The 21321-nt window shown below is 36.7% G+C and overlaps 1 protein-coding gene across 1 annotated transcript in view; it reads right to left on the bottom strand.

Annotated features, from left to right (window-relative positions):
• The window catches only part of BCKDHB (branched chain keto acid dehydrogenase E1 subunit beta), a 265669-nt gene that overhangs the window by 187707 nt on the left and 56641 nt on the right, over nucleotides 1-21321 (bottom strand). The window contains exons 4-6 of the mRNA XM_025383681.1: nucleotides 13060-13193; nucleotides 12184-12339; nucleotides 9839-9947 (exon numbers count right to left, since the gene is read on the bottom strand). Coding sequence (XP_025239466.1) covers nucleotides 9839-9947; nucleotides 12184-12339; nucleotides 13060-13193 — 399 coding nt within the window. The remainder of the gene's footprint in view (nucleotides 1-9838; nucleotides 9948-12183; nucleotides 12340-13059; nucleotides 13194-21321) is intronic.

The raw sequence follows: 21321 nt of genomic DNA, 5'->3' as shown, positions 1-21321 counted from the left end.
CAAAAGACTTAAAAGTTGTTGCCTGAATAATTAATAGCCTACCAACCAAAAAAAGTCCAGGACCAGACAGATTCACAGCCGAATTCTACCAGACGTACAAGGAGGAGTTGGTACCATTCCTTCTGAAACTATTCCAATCAATAGAAAAAGAGGGAATCCTCCCTAACTCATTTTACAAGGACAACATCATCCTGATACCAAAGCCTGGCAGATATACAACAAAAAAAGAAAATTTTAGACCAATATCCCTGATGAACATCGATGCAAAAATCCTCAATAAAATACTGGCAAACCGAATCCAGCAGCACATCAAAAAGCTTATCCACCATGATCAAGTGGGCTTTATCCCTGAGATGCAAGGCTGGTTCAACATACGCAAATCAATAAACGTAATCCAGCATATAAACAGAACCAAAGACAAAAACCACATGATTATCTCAATAGATGCAGAAAAGGCCTTCCACAAAATTCAACAGCCCTTCATGCTAAAAACTCTCAATAAATTCGGTATTGATGGAACATATCTCAAAATAATAAGAGCTATTTATGACAAACCCACAGCCAATATCATATTGAATGGGCAAAAATTGGAAGCATTCCCTTTGAAAACTGGCACAAGAGAGGGATGCCTTCTCTCACCACTCCTATTCAACATAGTGTTGGAAGTTCTGGCTAGGGAAATCAGGCAAGAGAAAGAAATCAAGGGTATTCAGTTAGGAAAAGAAGAAGTCAAATTGTCCCTGTTTGCAGATGACATGATTGTATATTTAGAAAACCTCATCGTCTCAGCCCAAAATCTCCTTAAGCTGATAAGCAACTTCAGCAAACTCTCAGGATACAAAATCAGTGTGCAAAAATCACAAGCATTCTTATACACCAGTAACAGACAAACAGAGAGCCAAATCATGAATGAACTCCCATTCACAAGAGCTTCAAAGAGAATCAAATACCTAGGAATCCAACTTACAAGGAATGTAAAGGACCTCTTCAAGCAGAACTACAAACCACTGCCCAGTGAAATAAAAAAGGACACAAATGGAAGAACATACCATGCTCATGGATAGGAAGAATCAATATCGTGAAAATGGCCATACTGCCAAAGGTAATTTATAGATTCAATGCCATCCCCATTAAGTTACCAATGACTTTCTTCACAGAATTGGAAAAAAACTGCTTTAAAGTTCATATGGAACCAAAAAAGACCCTGCATTGCCAAGACAATCCTAAGCCAAAAGAACAAAGCTGGAGGCATCACGCTACCTGAATTCAAACTATACTACAAGGCTACAGTAACCAAAACAGCATGGTACTGGTACCAAAACAGAGATATAGACCAATGGAACAGAACAGAGCCTTCAGAAATAATACCACACATCTATAGCCATCTGATCTTTGACAAACCTGATAAAAACAAGAAATGGGGAAAGGATTCCCTATTTAATAAATGGTGCTGGGAAAATCAGCTAGCCATAAGTAGAAAGCTGAAACTGGATCCTTTCCTTACTCCTTATACGAAAATTAATTCAAGATGGATTAGAGACTTAAATGTTAGACCTAAAACCATAAAATCCCTAGAAGCAAATCTAGGTAATACCATTCAGGACATAGGCATGGGCAAGGACTTCATATCTAAAACACCAAAAGCAACGGCAACAAAAGCCTAAATTGACAAATGGGACCTAATTAAACTAAAGAGCTTCTGCACAGCAAAAGAAACTACCATCACAGTGAACAGGCAACCTACAGAATGGGAGAAAATTGTTGCAATCTACTCATCTGACAAACGGCTAATATCCAGAACCTATAAAGAACTCAATCAAATTTACAAGAAAAAAACAAACAACCCCATCAAAAAGTGAGCAAAGGATATGAACAGACATTTCTCAAAAGAAGACATTCATACAGCCAACAGACACATGAAAAAATGCTCATCATCACTGGCCATCAGAGAAATGCAAATCAAAACCACAATGAGATACCATCTCACATCAGTTAGAATGGCAATCATTAAAAAATCAGGAAACAACAGGTGCTGGAGAGGATGAGGAGAAATAGGAACACTTTTACACCGCTGGTGGGACTGTAAACTAGTTCACCATTGTGGAAAACAGTGTGGTGATTCCTCAAGGATCTAGAACTAGAAATACCATTTCACCCAGCCATTCCATTACTGGGTATATACCCAAAGGATTATAAGTCATGCTGCTATAAAGACACATGCACACGTATTATGTTTACTGAGGCAATATTCACAATAGCAAAGGCTTGGAAGCAACCCAAATGTCCATCAGTGACAGACTGGATTAAGAAAATGTGGCACATATACACCATGGAATACTATGCATCCATAAAAAAGGATGTTTGTGTCCTTTGTAGGGACATGGATGCAGCTGGAAACCATCATTCTCAGCAAACTGTCGCAAGAACAGAAAACCAAATACCGCATGTTCTCACTCATAGGTGGGAATTGAACAATGAGATCACCTGGACACAGGAAGAGGAGCATCACACACCGGGTCCTATTGTGGGGAGGGGGTAGGGAGGAAGGGATAGCATTAGGAGATATACCTAATGTAAATGACAAGTTAATGGGTGCAGCACACCAACATGGCAAATGTATACATATGTAACAAACCTGCACGTTGTGCACATGTACTGTAGAACTTAAAGTATAATTTTAAAAAAAAAGTTGTTGCTTGTAGGGAAAGATGCATGGATTTGGTGAAGGGAAAGTGAGGAACTGCTATTTTTTATTAGAAGCTATTATTTGACTTTTTAAATTATGTACAAGTATTATTTCAATTTAGAAACTAATGCAAAAATCTAACAAATGAATTCAATTTCTCCCATTAATGGATCCAACTTACTCTTGTGAGTGTACCTAGTATTAAATATACTAATCTGCACAAATTAATCTGCTTAACGTAAAATACAAAATATTAATTTCTCTCTTTATGAACACTGATACTTGGCAAAAATATTTTAAGTCTTCTACCATTAAAAAGCTACTTTAAATAATGTTCTTCTCTTCAAAATATATGAATTCATATAGAATTAGTGCATCTGCTAAAAAAGTTCCTCAATATCATTATGTCTTATTTTTACCTATTTTTGGATTATCCAGAAATCCTAGAAACAAGACAGACAATACAAGGATTTTAGTCTTTTAGTCTGTCTTGATTTCTCACTCGAAGAATCACAGATAAAAGTCATATTTACTTCAATATCACCGATGTCATGTGTCATTCAATTAAGTAAAATCAAAAGTCCAAAAGACATTAAAGAATATCTTCTTCACAAGATGCTTATACGTGATAATGTCACACTGACTCACTCTCTTTTTGAATCATCACTATTTTGTACATTTTACACCAGCTAGATTGTTCTGCCTTATCTACCTTTTCTAAATGTCCTTCTTCCATTTCTAAAAAGATTCACTGCACTCAAATGTCATAATTACAATAAATAATCAGGAAATTGAAAATATTATTAGGTTACTTTCTCCTTCCACATTCAGGAAACCTAAAGTTATATATATATTGATTGCATATTCAAAATAAAGAGAAATAAAATTCAAGAAAACTGCTGCATAAAGAATGTATTACTTATTTTCATTTTCATCTGTACAATTTATAAAGTTAATGGCTGAATTGAAAGAAATCATTTCTAAAGGCTGGACATGTGGGAGAGTCACCACAGCACAGAGGTTTGCACAGAGAGCAGTTTATGAGCACAGGCCCAGAAATGATGGAGTCAGAGAGATCAGGCCCAGAAATGATGGAGTCAGAGAGATCAGGCCCAGAAATGATGGAGTCAAAGAGATCAAAAGGAGCTGTGATTGGCACAATGCTGCACAGGTGCCAAACGACCTCATCTCTTCTCGCCCAAATGCAGGAAGACTACGTTTCCCAGCTGCCTTTGCCTCTATCTGGGAACATTATGACTAGATCCCTTAATGACTAATGATTACAAGGTGCAAAGGTTCCCCAACCCCCTACCTGTAACCAGATCAGACTGTGACATGTAGTTTTTATAACTTTCAAAGAAGCAAATTAATCCTATGCCAATGGAGAAATTAATGCAATATATATATATTCAAACCTTGGACTATATACTACATAGGGATGTACTACCTTAAAGCATGGCTATGAATGGTGCAGTCATCCCTTGGTATGCAGGGAGGATTGGTTCAGGACTTCTTGAAGATACAAAAATTCATGGATGCTCACATCCCTGATCTAAATGGCATAGGATTTGCTTAGAACCTATGCACAACCTCCCTTATCCTTAAAATCATATCTAGATTACTTATAATGCCTAATACAATGTAAATTCTATGTAAATGGCTGCTATACTGTATTGTTTAGAGAATAATGACAAGAAAAAAGGCCTGTACATGTTCAGTACAATAATGACAAGAAAAAGGCCTGTACATGTTCAGTGTAATTATTTTTTCAAATATTTTCAATCTGTGGTTGGTTAAACTTATGGCTCTGGAACCCACAGATAAAAAGTGCCAACTATATATATTTCCATTGAGTTAAAAAGTAGATCATTCTATCAGCCTGGGCAACATGGAGAAACCCAAAAATGGAGTTTCTCAAAAACCCAAAAAATTGAGAAATACGAAAATTAGCAAGGCATGGTGGCATATGCCCGTGGTCCCAGCTACTTCAAAGGCTGAATCACCTGAGCCCAGGAGGTTGAGGGTGCCATGAGCTGTGATCACACCACTGCACTCCGTCCTGGGCAACAAAGGGAGACTCTGTTTTGAAAAATAAAAAATAAGATCATTTTAATTATGTGGGAAACTTTTAAAATCTAGACAACTATTTCCTGACATGAAACTAGGACACTGGAGGAAGTTATATTTCATTTATGTCCTCTATTCAATAATAATTAGGTGGGATGCAAAATAGCGTAGTATTAGAAAGACAGCAGCCTCTGGTGTCAAAATGTCTTGGTTTAAAACCTAAATCCATCACTCATTATTTCTGTGAGCTTGAGCAAGTTTCTTAAAGTCACTATCTGTCCTAAATATACCCAATCCTGGTTGTGTGACTTTGGACAAGTTGTCTAATTTCCCTAATCCTTAGTTTCCTCATCTATAAAATGGTGATAATGACAGAATTGACCCGATATGCTGGTTGTGAGGATTAAATGACATAGTCCCCATGTCTACACAAGATAGCCCAGTGTCTAGCACACTTAAAGACTAGGCAGATACACACATGGATAATCTCACTTAAATCCTCTCAGCAACCTTATGAAATATGATTATGAGTAAATAGAAGGGGTTCCTACTTCACCTACTAAGACAAAAGAAGTACCTATGTTAAATCATGACAGCTGCAGTTTATTGTGCTACTAACGAAGGACATTTTCATCTTAAAAGAGGCATCTCTTCTCTAGCCAAGATCATGCATTCGTCAAAATTATCTATTATATTAGTAAAATCTACAGGAGACTGAAACTCAAAGTATGTTAAACTTAAAATGAGATTAAATGGAGAGATGTGAAAAAAGCTTACTAATCAAAGGAAGTTTAAAGGAGTAAGAGTAATTTGGAGCCCCAGTCTCCCGTCATCCCTGGCAAACCACCCATAGAAAGTTAAATTCTGACTCCATGCAGACAATCCCAGAAAAGAAATCAGAATGGCTGAGATTGAGGCACATGGCCATGTCCTGAGATCATGGAGGTCGATAAGATGACTGTCAGCCCCTTCAGAACCACATTGGGTAAGATAAGGGCAGTAAGCATGGAAAGAGTATGTTCTACAAGGAAAAGAAGAAACCCAGAGGTGCCCAGATTAACCAGTGAGTGAGAGCTCTGCACTGCAACCATAAGCAAAAGCCTTGTGTTTACCTCTGTAAGTGAATCATTCTTAAACAGGATTTAGTAATATAAATGATATGGATACAGATTAAAATTATACACTACAGGTAAATTCTTTTTAAAGTTGACAAGTTAACTTTCTGATGCCTACCTTTAGCTTCCTAAGAAACACTTTACCTAGTATCCTTTGCCCACTTTATTTTACAGATTATATATGGACTACTACTCCAGACTTGAGAAAATAACATCTCTACCTTGATAGTACTGCAGGAGGGAAAAGCAGGCAGTAGTTGATGCTTCCCTGAAATATTTCCTACTGCACTGGTTTAGTTCTGATGAGGCAAAGTGGCAAAAATATGCCAGGGAATCACTTTTTTGTCAGCGACATTTTGCTGATGAATATTATTAGGAAATACACTCACATTTGTTTCCTTAGAAGTATTTAGACCTTCTCAGTATCCCTCTACATTCAACCTCTCTTTCCTTTCTCTTTATCTCTCTAGATTATATTCAGGTTATTGCTTTGGTTTTATCTTCCAGTTTATCAATTCTCCCATCATCTGTTTATATTATCATTCTGAGCTCCACTTTGCTTTTGAACTCTGCAGAGTTCTCATTTTCATGCCAGCAACCAGAGAGAAGGGGCCTGATACCTTGATGAATAAGGAACTATTACACTAGCCCTGGACTGCCAACTTAGACATTTATATATATTTAAAATCAGCACACACACAATCACACACCATTTATTTCAGGGTATCTAATCTACTATTCCTCCATTAATACCAGAAAAGAAAATCTTATTCTACACTTACTCTTAACACCTCCTTCTCCTTTCCCTTCCTTAAATTCATTTAGACACCAAATATTTCATATAATCTAAAAAAATTTCTAACCCATTTCCTTCTGCTAATTCAGGCCTTCTCCACGACATCACATAAACAGGCTATTCAAATAGCTGCCTACCTGGTCTCCTAGCAGCCAACGTTTTTCCTACACTAAGGCTTGGAGGTGGTGAGAGATGGACCTAAGTTCCAATCCATTGTAGCAAGTTCTATTTTGTTCTTGTTTCCCCCTACTTTATTTCTATCTTCCCTACCTCACAGTCTTCCCCGTGGACTTAAGGTTATAGCACCAAACACAGAAGCAACCATCTTTCTTAGACTGTTTAACTAGTTTTTACAGCTGCAAATGGTCAGATGCTTAGAATATATTTCCTATATCTTCCAATTTTGCTTCTTCTAGTTTTGCTTCTCCTATCAAACCCTGACTGTTACCACAATATAAAGAGATCTGTCTCCTTCCTTTAAACAAAGCAGTGTGACCCATCAGATGGATGGAGCTTAGCTTATTCAACTAACCTAAAATCCTCTAGTGATGGGCAAATGTGTTGTTTCCAGTTCTTGTTCATTTAAAGGGCACTGCAGTGACCAGTAATATTTTCTTCAAAATTTTGCCAATGTATCTCCGATATGGATCCCTAGAAGTGGACTATGAGTCAAAGGGTAAACAGCTGAATTATTTCAAACAGATCTCTTCCCCTCCTTAAAATTTATAGCTTCTGTTGGAAACCATGTAAGTAATTGTGGTAGAGACTGGTAGTTGTCCCTCAATATCCATTTCCTGTCATTGTGTAATAATTAAATTTTTAGTTAGGCACTTAAGCCAAAGACTAGCTTTCTCAGCCTCATCTGTGGTTAGGTGTGGTCATGGCCATATGATTAGGTGTGACCCGTGGGAAGTGAAATTTAATGCGTGCAATCTTCAAGTTATTCTTTAAAGAGAAGGATAATACCTTTTCCTTTCCTCCTTCCCCCTTCCTGGTAGCTGAAATGCATATGTGATATTGGGAGCTGGTACAGCTACCTAGGACCAGGAACGGAAAACTGTATGTTGAAGACAGCACAGCAACCAGAGAGAAGGGGCCTGGTACCTTGATGACTAAGGAACACTAGCCCTGGACTGCCAACTTAGACATTTATATTAGAGGGAAATAAATTTCCATATTACTTAAGGCCTTATATTAGCATAACATATCTAAGTTTATGGAATTATATAATTCATAAATGTATTTATGTCTTTGAGATACCATTCCATAAATAAAAGGTCTTAAATTATTGGGGAAACTTCTGGAAACCTTTCGAACACTGAACCTCATCAGGGTCTTTCATAATCTCTCCCAGGACCAAGCTTAGGACAAACTTTTCAAGTGCATTCTCTTAGCTGGAATCCTGTAAATTTATTTGCCTGACAAATTCTGGTTTCAAATTTTGCAGCTAAGTTAATATTACTTTTTCAAACATTTCTTACTCAGTCGCCATTTATTAAATACTGCAAAATTTCTTTACTGATTGACCGTACCAGCTGGCTGGCATTACAAATATAATAGCCACAGGATATCCAAAGTATTAGAAATCCTTTTCATCAAAAAGCTATTCACAATATATCACTGATATTTTCCTATTCACTTCAAAATTTTAAATTCTTACATTCATTTTTATTACATAATGGGATACAGATCATAATAGAGTCCATATAAATCTAGAGTTAATTTAAAATCTGTTTTTAAACTTAAGAGCAACAGGAACTCTGAAAAGTCTCCAGCGAAAGTGTAAAATGACATATCCACTTTGAAAACCTCATCACAGGGGAATGGATACATTGAAACAGAAGCCCAGCTGCAAGGGCCATGAATTAACTGTGATCTATTACTACAATGAAATGATACTTATTGAACAATACTGTACATGCCTCAGATTTTTGGGTGTTCTTTTCCCCACAGCCAAGAAGCATTTATTGGCAGGTTGGCTCCAGAAACATAACTGTAATATGCTAATGCTATTCACAAAAAATTAGCTTGATGAAGAGGGGCAAGCTACTTTCCCTAGTGACTAGAATACTTAGAAAAATAATAACAACAACAAAAATTGTTATTACTTAGTAGTGGTAATACTATCAATGAACAATGATGTAATGACAATGTTCATTATTTAGTAGTAACGTTCTAATATTGTACATAGTTGTAAGGTATTATTGTAATAGAAATGAACAATGAATATTCATCCAATATAATGATAATGTTCCTTACTAAGTAGTAATGTTCTAATATTGTACAAAACTGTAATATTATTGTAATAGAAATGAACAATAGATATTCATACAACGGACTACTACTCAGCAACGAAAAGTGAATAAACTACTGATACAAGCAACATGAATGACTCTCAAAAGCATTAGGTTGAAGAAAAGAAAGCAAACACAAAAGAACATATGCAGTGTGCATGGATTTATATGTAGCCCAAAACCATGTATACCTAATCTGACGACAATCAGAAAGTGGCTGATTTTGGTGTAGGGAGAACGGGTCCATAGTGAAGAGTGAGAAAGAAGCTTCCAGGAGTGATTAAAATGCTTTAGACAGAACAAATCATTTGCTATTTAAAATTTCCATTACAGTGAAGAAATTAGCAGTCACGGATGTATTTTTATAAAATCAGGATTTTGAGCTAAAAAGAGGATGACCAAACATCTCAGTTTGCTTTACACAGTCATCCCAGCATAGACCTGATAGCACAACATAATTGTTAACAGCACCTCCTTCACAATCAAAGGTATCCTGATTTAAATGAAGGAAGACCTTTATGATCACTTTAGTTAAAAGGAAACATATACTATTTAGTAAAATGAGCTCATTTACTTTCCTGTTCAATCCATATTTCCTAAGCACCTACTATGTAGTTAAACATAGTCGCTTTATTGTTGCTACCACTTCACAATTCCTCTTTGTTTCCACAATCAAAATATAAAATGGCTAGATGAATTTTTCCCAAACATAAAATTTACACCTGAGGACAAACTAAATACCAAAAAAGAAATCAAGATTCTTTCTACAAGGAAAATATAAATCAACCACATGGAAAAAAAAGATAGAACTTTTGGACCTATAAAAAAAAAACAAAGTATATAAAGATATTCACAAATATAAAATAAAGAAAACCTTTACCTGCTGCCCTGTAAAGTATTTTAGGTTCAAAAAATATACAAGGATTTTTATCCTCTATGCATGACAAAAGAAGTCCTTTGGCCTGGAAAGGGCTTCTGGGTATAACCACCTGCAAAAACAGATTTTTTAAGACAATTTTAGTAAAAATATATCCCAGTAAACTCGCTTCTAAGAAGGACTGATTTTAAATAACCAATTGTTACTAATTAGAAATAGATATTGGGTAGTTATTTTAAGCCTAATTATCACTTAAGTTTATATTATATAAAAATAAAAATGCCTCTTATTCAACAGATATTTATCGGATGCCTACCATGTTCTGTTAACTAAGATACTACTCTTCTCTTAAGAAGCTGAACTTGCCTATATAAAAAAGTAAAAAGAATATGCAAAGATCATTCATCAAAGCAAAAACTGTAATATTGTTAATATCTACCTGTGTTTATCTATAAAGAAATCTCTTCTACTAATAATCTGCTTCTACTTTCAAAGTACATGCAACTCTCTTCTCCAGTTTTAACATGTCAAAATCTGCTTCTTTCCCACAAAAAAAATATGGTCTTCATTTCATAAGTGAAAAATTAATCCACTGAGTTTTATGATCCAGGCACCATAGTGTCCAGTTATAGCAAAGCAAAAAGAAAAGTGTGGAGAGTCCACACTTGCACTCCCAGGAAAGGGCTCCAGGACCTTCTCGAGAATGAGGGTGATGATGAGGAAGATGACAATGACAGTAAGAAGTACGTGTGTAAACTTGGCCAAGCACTCTATGAATTAATTCATCTGTTCATAGCAACCCCACTAGGTAGCTATTATAATTTTCCTCATTTTAGAAATAGACACTGAGGTTAAGAGAGAACAAGTAGCTTGCCTAAGGTCATACTACTTGCTTGATCAGAGAGTCTCACCCAATTCCTACTGACACCAAAGCTCAAGCTCTTCTCTTCTATCTCTTGTTGCCTTAAATCACAAACTTTGCCTAATTTTAAATGATTATAAAACAATTGTCTAAAGACAAATATTATACAGGAAGAGTTATTAAAATAAACCTGAACTTATCACAAAGACTCAAGATTCCCTGAGGCAAACTATATTTGGCTTTCAAAGCCATTTTTATGCCATTTTTATTGAAGGGTTTTATTTTAAAAATAAAAGAGCAGCAAAAATGTCACTATTTTATTTTCTGTAAATGGACCTCTGAACACATTAATAACCACATCACATAATGTCTTTATCTTATGTTCCTACTTTTTAATTTCCCTTCATCTGCTTTTTTCATATTAGCCTTTTATACTTTATGTATATTTTCATTTCAGCTGAAAAAAAAAGGAAAAAGGAAGAGGAAGAAAGAAAATGAAGGAGGAAAAGAGAAGGTAGGGGACAGACAGAAAAGATCTGTTCTTAAAAACAATATAATGTTTTAAATATTAAATGTAAATTAATGTTTAGCTCAAGCACAAAAATAACTTGCCTCGCACATGGCTTCTTTCCCACTCTACAACTTCTAGCTCACATTAAAAAATCAGGTAACATCTACTCAACTAAGATAAGCTTATAACTTTGATCTGGCAGAAAAAAACAAATAAGAAAATAAGAATAAAACACTGACACATGCTCACAATCAATTCATGTGATCAAAAAACAAATATACATCTCTGGATTCACACATCTATGGGTTTCTATAATGATCCCCTGAAAAGCTTACTCAATAAACAGAAACAGAAAAGACAATATAAAAAATTAAGACTTAACATACTCAAAATATTTTTGCCATCAAAAGACCTAAGCTTTTGTGAAGGACAGACTATAAAAAGGAGATGCTTCAAAATTAATTGGTTGAGCAAGTATTAGCTTACTTTAAACAGAAAAAAACAATCTAGGTAACAGTCTTCTCTCAGTCTTTTTAACAAGTGAGAAATAGATTAAAAGCAAAAGTCTTATCTCCCTGACTTTGAGGCAAATATAGACTAAACAGAAGATTTATTAAAATCACCCCATCATCAGTTAAGTGAGAAAGACTTAAGTTAGAGAGAAATATAAAGCTTTGAAAGAGAGGGGAGGTAAACCAACTATGTTCTTAGTCTTACTCTTTGAAGTCTATAAAATTAATTAATGCCAGAGTTTATAAAACCAGTCCTCCTTCAAAAAGAACTTTCTGTAAAACTGGGCATTGGATAGCATACTTAAAATAACTGCTAACCTCCCTTTCTTAAGTACAGTTAAGTTCACATAAATTCCAAGAATCCTGTTTGTTTTCTTTCCTCTAGATAAGCATAGATATTAATAGAATGAACCAAAATGGAAACATCAAATAGAAATCAAATAAAGTACATAAATGAACATACCTTGATTCCTGGGCAATGGGCAAAAAATGCTTCAGGACTCTGAGAATGATAGAGAGCCCCATGGCCAACACAGCCCCAAGGGGACCGGATAGTGAGGCTTCCACAGTTAAAAAGATCCCCAGAGCGATAGCGATACTTGGCAGCTTCATTAACGATCTGAGGGGCAGAAAGAAAGAAAGAGTATGGCACAAAGAGTCCTTCCCTTCCGATCTCCTTCCTTTCTTCCTTCCTCCCTCCCTCCTTCCTTCCTTCCTTTTTGAGATAGGGTCTTGTCTTTCCATTCTTTCCTTCCCCTCTTTCTTTTTGAGACAGGGTCTCGTCTTTCCCTTCCTCACTTCTTTCTTCTCTCCCTCTCTCCTCTTCCCTCTCCCCTCTCTCTCTCTTTCTTTCTCTCTTTCTTTTTGAGAAACGGTCTCGTTCTGTTGCCCAGGGAGTGCAGTGCCGTAATCACAGTTCAATGTAGCCTCAGACTCCTGGGCTTAAGTTATCCTCCCGCCTCAGCCTCCAGAGTAACTGGGATGACAGGTATGTGCCACCACACCAGGCTAATTTTTGTAGTTTTTGTAAATATGGGTTCTCATTATCATTACGTTGCCCAGGCTGGTCTTGAACTCGTGGTCTCAAGTGATCCTCCCACCCTGGCCTACCAAAGTGCTGGGATTGCAGATGTGAGCCACTTCAACCAACCTCAATCTATTTGCTTAAACTATTCTATTAGATCTTTAAATAGATGCTCATAACAAAATTACAATTCTAATACATTAGTAAAAGGGTAATAAAATGTTCCTAGAATGCAGGTAAGGGTGGGTGGAAGGGTAGTGGCAATACTTCAGTATTTCATGGACTGAACAACCTTAGAAATATTCATTCACTTACCTGATCAAATGCAGGGAAAATATAATCTGCAAACTGAATTTCTGCAATGGCAGTAGCTCCAGTGACCGCAATTCCAATTCCAAATCCAACGATTCCTTGTTCACACAACGGGGTATTAAAAACTCTATCTTTTCCTTAAAATAGAAAAGAAAAAAAAAGGTTAATGTGGCAAATGAGAGTAATGTCATGCATAATACATTTAAAAATTCAGTAAATTAATAATGGGATGGAGAAGTATAGAACAGGTAAAGGAAACAGAAAATAAAGAGTATGGCTGGCCACGGTGGCTCACACCTATAATCCTAGCACTTTGGGAGGCCAAGGCAAGAGGATTACTTGAGGCCAGGAGTTCAAGAACAACCTGCCCAACATAGTGAAACCCTGACTCTATTAAAAAAAAAAAAAAAAAGTACGGTGAATTATTTAAATCCAATTAATAATTATATTAATTGTAAGTTATCTAATGTTTCAATGAAAATAAAAACTGTCACACTAGTATAAAAGAAAGAAAAATCCAACTATTTGAAAGGAAACACAAACTATAAAGACAAAGAAAGGTTGTTTAAAAAAAAAAAAAAAAAGAAGGAAAAAATAGACAATAAAAAACCTAAACAAAAGAAAGTTGATGTCACTATATTAATAGCAGGCAAAGTAGACTTTCAGGAAAAAAAGCATACCAGAGATAGAAGGGAAAATGCATACTGTTAAAGGGTTCAATTCACAATAAATAAATAATTCTAAATCTATACTAAATCAATATCTAACAATGGGCTCCAAATAAATGGAAAAAGGTAACACAACTAAAAGGACAAATGGACAAATTCACCACACAGTGGGAAATGATTTTTTAATGTACTAGTCTGAAAAACTGACAAAAAAGGCATATGAAAAAAAGGAGGCAGTGTAAAAAATAGAGATGATTTAAACATGTTCAACAAACATGGCCTAACTGACACACAAAGGACACTGCACCCAAAAGCAAAGAATACAAATCCTTTTCAAGTAAACAGAAAACACTGACATTAACTGACCCTATAGTGGACTACAAATCCAATCTCAACAATTTTAAAGGATTAAAATTACATATATTCTCTGACCATAGTGTAATTAAATTAGAAATCAATAAAAAGATGATACAAAAAATTCTTATGCTAGAATTTTTTTTTTTTTTTTTTTTTTTTTTTTTTTTGAGATGGAGTTTTGCTCTTGTCACCCACCCAGGCTGGAGTGCAATGGCACAATCTCAGCTCACTGTAACCTATGCCTCCTGGGTTCAAGTCATTCTCCTGCCTCAGCCACCTGAGTAGCTGGGATTACAGGCGCCCACCACCACACCCAGCTAATTTTTGTATTTTTAGGAGAGACGGGGTTTCACCATGTTGACTAGGCTGGTCTCGAACTCCTGACCTCAGGTGATCCTCCCACCTCAGCCTCCCACAGTGCTGGGATTACAGGCATGAGCTACCTGGGTTTAAGTGTTATCTCCATGGATTACTAAACACTCTAAGGCTCCGTTTCTTATGTGTGATAGAAAAATTATAACACTGAAAAGACTACAATAATTCATACATTTATTCAACGAATGTTTTTAAAGTACTTAATATGCCTGGCTAGAATTTTTTTTTAATATATGGTTAAATATTCACAGCTCAAAGAAGAAACTAGAATGAAAATTAGAAAGTAGTATTTTAAATTGAATAATAATGAAAAAAACTATACAAAATATCTTATTGAGGTTCTGAACACAATGTCAGAGTTGCCTTTTTCACACTATCCTTCCCACATTTAATGATTATAAACTCTAGACAAAATAAAACAAACAACTATTTAAAGGCATTGAAGGACCAAAAGGAGGCATAAACTGGAGTGTTGACTTTTGAAAGAAATTAAGCCCAGTGGACGACCATGACGTTCATAAGGCTTGTCCTGCAAAAGGACTCCCCAGTCTATGAGCTGGGACAGCTAAAATTCAAACGAGTAGACTCAGTCTGGTTGATCTGAGGTGTCAGAAGATAATCAGGGGCTACCAGTGGTTGAAAATTGAGAGACAGAATCCCTAAAGGAAGGGCACAGCATGGAGGAGCCCCAAAATCTGTGCATAAACTGATCAAATCTTTGCCAACACCTGTGCCTACAGGGCACTCCAAAAGCCCAGCAGCAAATAATCTCTGCCAGTTAAAACAGCTGTGCCCACCAACAACGAGGCAGATTTTGGAGTTTGAGACTCTTCAAATTAGAGAAGTTTGATAAACCCTTTAGACGATCCATTTAGATGTCTAAAAACCCTTTAGATGAACCACTAGGTACAATTTTATTAGTGTATAATTCAATTTTCACTTGACGTTTCACCACCTCTCAGCTAATGCCAGAATTTAATTAGAAATTCTAATTTCAGGATTCTGGGTGGACAAAGACAATACCCACAGTCTGGCCATGTAACCAAATGTTTTGGGAGAAACCTAGTATTCATATTTCATTTCCATAATCCAAGGATACCAGTTCCTTTTCATATACAGAATTCAGTTTTAGCTCAATCATTTCCTTTGAATATGAATGAAACATGGGGCAGGTGTTGGGAAATGCCGACCAGACACATCCTGTAGTTTGCCACGCTATAACAGCTGCAGAAACTGAAAGCATGATTCATACTCATCATGATCTGCGACTATCTTCTGAAATTGTGACCTCTATTCCTCATCAATTCCCTATTTGACTGTGAGTAGCTTGATAATCTTTGAAAATCTATGATTCCATTGAACCAACAACTCAGTGGTAGAAAATGAATGTAAATTCCAGCTGTCTCCCATGGAATTCACAGCCCTGGAATACCTGAACCACCTTAACCAAACTAGCAGCATTCTTATTGATTCCTTGCTAGTTCACGGGATTCAGATATTTTTCATCTCGGAAAAAATTATAGCCTCGTTGCCAATAGAAAGTAGAATAAAATGAGTTTCTCAGAACTCTCTTACCCCAAAACATGTTTGGTTTGAGGAAAGAGTTTAACAAGTCTCTCTGACAAGTTTCTATGATGTAGCAAAAGTGCTTCAACATAAACTGTTAAAAATCTGTTTCTATTTTCTCCCAGATGCTGATTGAGGAGAAGTGCACAAATAAGATGCACAATATTGATGACTTCCTCTATCTTATAATGCAATTCATCCAGTGTAAAGTTCCTGTAGTACCCTGTAAGTATCCTGATAGATGAATAAATACATGAAGTGACTGCGCTATGAGCCAAGACAGACCTGGGTTTAAGTGTTATCTCCATGGATTACTAAACACTCTAAGGCTCCATTTCTTATGTGTAATAGAAAAATTATAACACTGAAAAGACTATAATAATTCATATATTTATTCAATGAATGTTTTTAAAGTACTTAATTTTATACAGACACTTTCCTAACAGCAGCAAACAAAAGGAAAACATTTACATCCTCATGAAGCTTACATTCTAGTCAGAGGAAATGCAATAAAAACAAAATAAATGAAGGAAATATTTAGATTGTCAGATGATGAACCAGGGGAGTAGGTGATGAAGGGAGGGAAACTACCATGATTTTTAAGTAAGGAGATTGGGAAGACCCCACGGAGAGGTGACAGTTAAGCAAAGGGTTTAAATAAATGAGGATGTGTACCAGGCATGTATCTGAGAGAACAGATATTCTGGGCAGAGTGACCATCAAGTACAAAAACCATTGGGTAAGAAAATGTTTAACACATCAGAGGAAGGGCGAGGAGTCCAGATTGCCTGGTCTAGAGTAAAAGAAAGGGTAGTAGGAGATAAAGTCAAGGAGTTAAAGGATGGAATGGGGAGATGACAGAGATCAGGCAGGGCCCTGGAGGACACTGTAAACCCTCTTTTACTGTGACCGTGAGTCAGAAAGCAGGTGAGTGAGAAAACAGGAAGTTTTCAAGGTCATGTCATTCTCTGAGATGCATTTCGACAGGATCCCTCTGACTGGTATTTGGTGAAGAGCCTGTCAACAGCAAGGATGGACACTGCAAGATTGATTATCTGATACTGCAATAATCCCAGTAAGAGATAACAATGCATAATAGCAGAGAAGGTGGAGAAATGGTGTGAGACTCTGGATATATTCTAAAGATAGAGCTAAAAGGATTTGCTGATGAAATGCATGTGCACTATGAGTCACAGCAATACTAAGGATGACTCAAAGTCTTTTGGCCTGGGTAACCTGAAGGACAGAGTTCCCAGTAACTGAGAAAGGGAAAACTGTGAAGAATCATGTTGGGTAAGAGATCAGCAGCTCAGGTTTGGAGATGTTTACTTTGAGATGCCCTCAGATATTCAGGTAGAGCTATCAATTAGACTGTTGGATATAAGTTGGAAGTCTTTGGCATAAAGACAGCATTTAATAACAAGGGATGGGATAAGATTACCTAGTAAATTTAAATGGAGAGAAAAGAAGAGATCTAAGATTGTAGCCTGGATACTCCAATGTTAACAAGACAAGCAAGTGAGACATAATTAGCCACGTTGAGAAGGAAAACAAGCCAGAGTTTGGAGGAAAACCACAAGGAGAATGTGCTGTCCCAAAAGGAAGTGTTTCCAAGAGAGATTAACTTGTATCTATACTGCTATTAAAAAGTGAGATGAGGGCTGAGGATTTTATCATTGGTGACCTTAACATGACCATTTCTGCAAAGTAGGAGAGAGAGAAGAGCAAAAAAAAAAAAAAAAGAAAAGAAAAAAAAAAAAAAAAAGCTTAATTGCAGTAACTTCAAGTGAGACTAGAGAATAGAAGCAGAGAAACTGAAGACAATGAGTAATGACAATTACATGGAAAAAGGAGAGAAGAAGCAAGGCACTGTGGCTCACACCTATAATCCCACCACTTTCAGAGGATCACTTGAGCCCAGGAGTTTAAGACCCCATAGCAAAACCCCATCTCTACAAAAAAATACAATAAAAAAATTAGCCGGGTGTGGTGGCAAGTGCCTGTAGTCCCAGCTACTCAGGAGGCTATGGTGGGAGGATCACTTGAGCACAGGAGGTCAAGGCTGCAGTGAGCCGAGATGGCACCACTGCACTCTACCCTGAGCAACAGAGTGAAATTCTGTCTTAAAAAAAAAAAGAGAGAGAGAGAGAGAGAGAAGGAGAGAGAAGAGAAAGGGAACAGTCACTAGAGGGGAATATGGGGTCAAGAGTTTTGGGATTTTTGGTTTTTTTGTTTGTTTTGAGACAGTCTCGCTATGCCACCCAGCTGGAGTGCAGTGGCACCATCTCTACTTACTGCAACCTCCACCTCCTGGGTTCAAGCGATTCTCCTGCCTCAGCCTCTCAAGTAGCTGGGATCACAGGCACCTACCACCACACCCGGTTGATTTTTGTATTTTTAGCAGAGATGGGGTTTCACTATGTTGGCCAGGCTTGTCTCGAACTCCTGACCTCAGGTGATCCACCCGCCTCAGCCTCCCAAAGTGCTGGGATTGCAGACGTTAGCCACTGCTCCAGTGACATTCAGCTCAGGATTCACACAGAGAGACGGATTTAACTAGAAGTAGATTTTGCCAAGGAAATATTGACATGGAATTTAAACTGGGTGTGAAAGAAAGAAAGGTAATCAGGGAAATGAGAGACAGCAACAAGGTGGTAAAATCCATGGCTTTTAAGAATCAATAGGGTCAAAAGATTGTTGGAATGGAAGTACTAGAAGCAGTCAGCTAGAGAGAGATTCAAAGTGCTAATCAGAGTTGAGGGTGCTTCAAACTGAGATTATGGAGAGACCGCTGTTATTGCTAATGACAAGAGTATGGCTGTAAGAATGAAAAGCTGATGTAGAATGGAGGAGAAGATCACCAGAGAAGAAAAGGATAAGAAGCTGAGAAGCCAGAACGTTGAAAAGACCATCCATGTGGACACTGACAGGAATGCTGGAGAGAGTGACAGTAAGCCAGGCTGGGAACAAAGAGGATGAGCCTGAGGTCCCTAAAGGACAAGGAGGAGGAGTGTCAGTGCTTTGCACTTACTTACCTGGCACACTGACAGGATTTAACATATGTTTAGTTTGAAAGGATACATGAGATAAGGGGAGCTAGTTTCCTTGGATTTAGAAATCACATTTTTTTCCTTCCCCATTCTCAGCAACTGGATTGTCTTTTTCTACTTTCTACTCAACTATTTGATATTTGGAACCGACTTTCTCAAATTCAATACTATTAAATAGTGTATATGTCATAAGATAATAATTTCACACAGACCACACAGTTTAGCTCAGGTAGCAGAAAAAAAATGAATATTCCTGAAATATATGATAATTTAAGTCATTCATCCAAATGATGACTAAAATGCAGGATGTTGAAATTCCTATCTTTTAAAGGCAGTTGGGGTCTATAATGACACAGTAAGTCTCGGAGGCTCAAAGGAAGTTGCAAGAAGGAATCTATATCAATCAAGGTGCTGCAAACCAAACTCGGCAAATGTTTAATTCGGTGGTTAGTGGCTTTGACTTATGTGAAGGAAAAAACTATGCCTACTCTGAAACAGTTCCTCAATGCCCAGCAGCTTTGATTGGGCAAAAAAAAGTAAATACTATCGAATTACTTCTTTCTAAACCTCAGATAGCTGAATAAAATGAAAATTTCTGATAAATTTGTTGCTATCAATAGTATAGATAACTAAAATAAAAGAAATAAATATTTCTATAACATGCCATTTTCTTACATTGTGCTACTCCTGCTTTGTATAACTCCATGATCTCCCAAGTCAATGAAAACATGTATGGAATGCCAGATGGCTGACTGTATATTTGACTTATCAATTTCTCATTTGTTGAAGATCAAGCATAAAATCATACCACCGCTTTCTAATAGTGTTCTTCTTTTGTAAAGGGAGCATGATTAAGAAGTTCTACATCACTGGCAGTGCACCATCTGTTAAAGATATTGTTCATTACGTAATACTAAACTTCATATTAAAATCAGCAGGTGATTCCTATTGCTAAGCAATTAGAAATGGGTAAAACTGAGTCCACCAGTGAACCCTGTTCCCTATCTAACATTCAGCCACAACTACAGACCAGAAAAATAGTGAAAAGAGGGCAGAGAAACAATTAAGAAAAAGAAGCCGGTGTGGTGGCTCAGGTCTGTAATCCCAGCACTTTGAGAGGCTGAGGTGGGCAGATCACTTGAGGCCAGGAGTTCGAAACCAGCCTGGCCAACATGGCAAAACCCCATCTCTACTAAAAACACAAAAACTTAACCAGGTGTGGTCATGCATGCCTATAAACCCAGCTACTTGGGAGGCTGAGGCAAGAGAATCACTTGAACCCGGGAGGCAGAGGCGCAGTGAGCCGAGATCACACCACTGCATTCCAGCCTGGGAGACAGAATGATAGAAAAAAAAAAGAAAAGAAAAGAAAAAGAAAAAGCATGACTTAAGGTGAAAGCCTGTTACGTCCTAGTAGGCTAAGGGAATCACTAAGAATCTCAGTTTCTTCTGTCCCTGGACATTTTTCAGAAGCTTTAATTAGTTTTAGAGTTTATCTGTGAACAAAGTAGATCTTCCAGTTATTAGATCTATCCAGGATAAAATTAAATTTTCTTCTTTCCATAAAGATTTCTGTAAAAGCAGATTTAAAACTGTCTGTTTCTCAGGAAGTTGTGTTTCCTCGGGACCTAGATTTGAATAGGTCAGAATAGCCTTCTGGAAAACAATCGACTCCATCAGGGAAACAGCTCAGGTCTCAGAGTCTCTGAGCAGAAAGATAAATAAGAACATAAATATTTGTGACTAAGCTACAAAATAAACCAGGGAAATAAAAGTCATTATAGACACAATTGTAACAGTGGGAGACAGAAATAAATAATACATCCAGTCATTTCAGTCATAGTATACTTGATAGAATATGCTGTGATTTCACAATATTTTAAAGCTTGCTGATGAAACATTTGATAAAGATAAAACGCATTTGTTTTAGGGTCAACTAAAGCAAAAATACAAAGCTAATCCAGAAGACCATTTCTGCCTCTTAAAAAATGAAAAACAGAACATTCATTAGATAGGCCAGAAAAATGCTTAAAGAATAAATATGCACACACATTTTTAAAATTACTAAGTAGAATGACAATACAGTTTATCTTGTATTGGGATACAAACTGGGATACTTCTGATACTGTGAGGAGTTACTAAAAATAATTAACAGATGTTAAATGCTATCTGATTTTTTTTTTTTTAACTAGCCTCTGTACTAGTCGAGAAGATAGGTTTTTTTGTGGTTTTTTGGGGGTTTTTTTATA

This window comes from Theropithecus gelada, chromosome 4 (genome assembly GCF_003255815.1).
Source record: "Theropithecus gelada isolate Dixy chromosome 4, Tgel_1.0, whole genome shotgun sequence".
Classification (NCBI taxonomy): Eukaryota; Metazoa; Chordata; class Mammalia; order Primates; family Cercopithecidae; genus Theropithecus; species Theropithecus gelada.
This window is presented reverse-complemented; position numbering and strand designations above follow the sequence as displayed.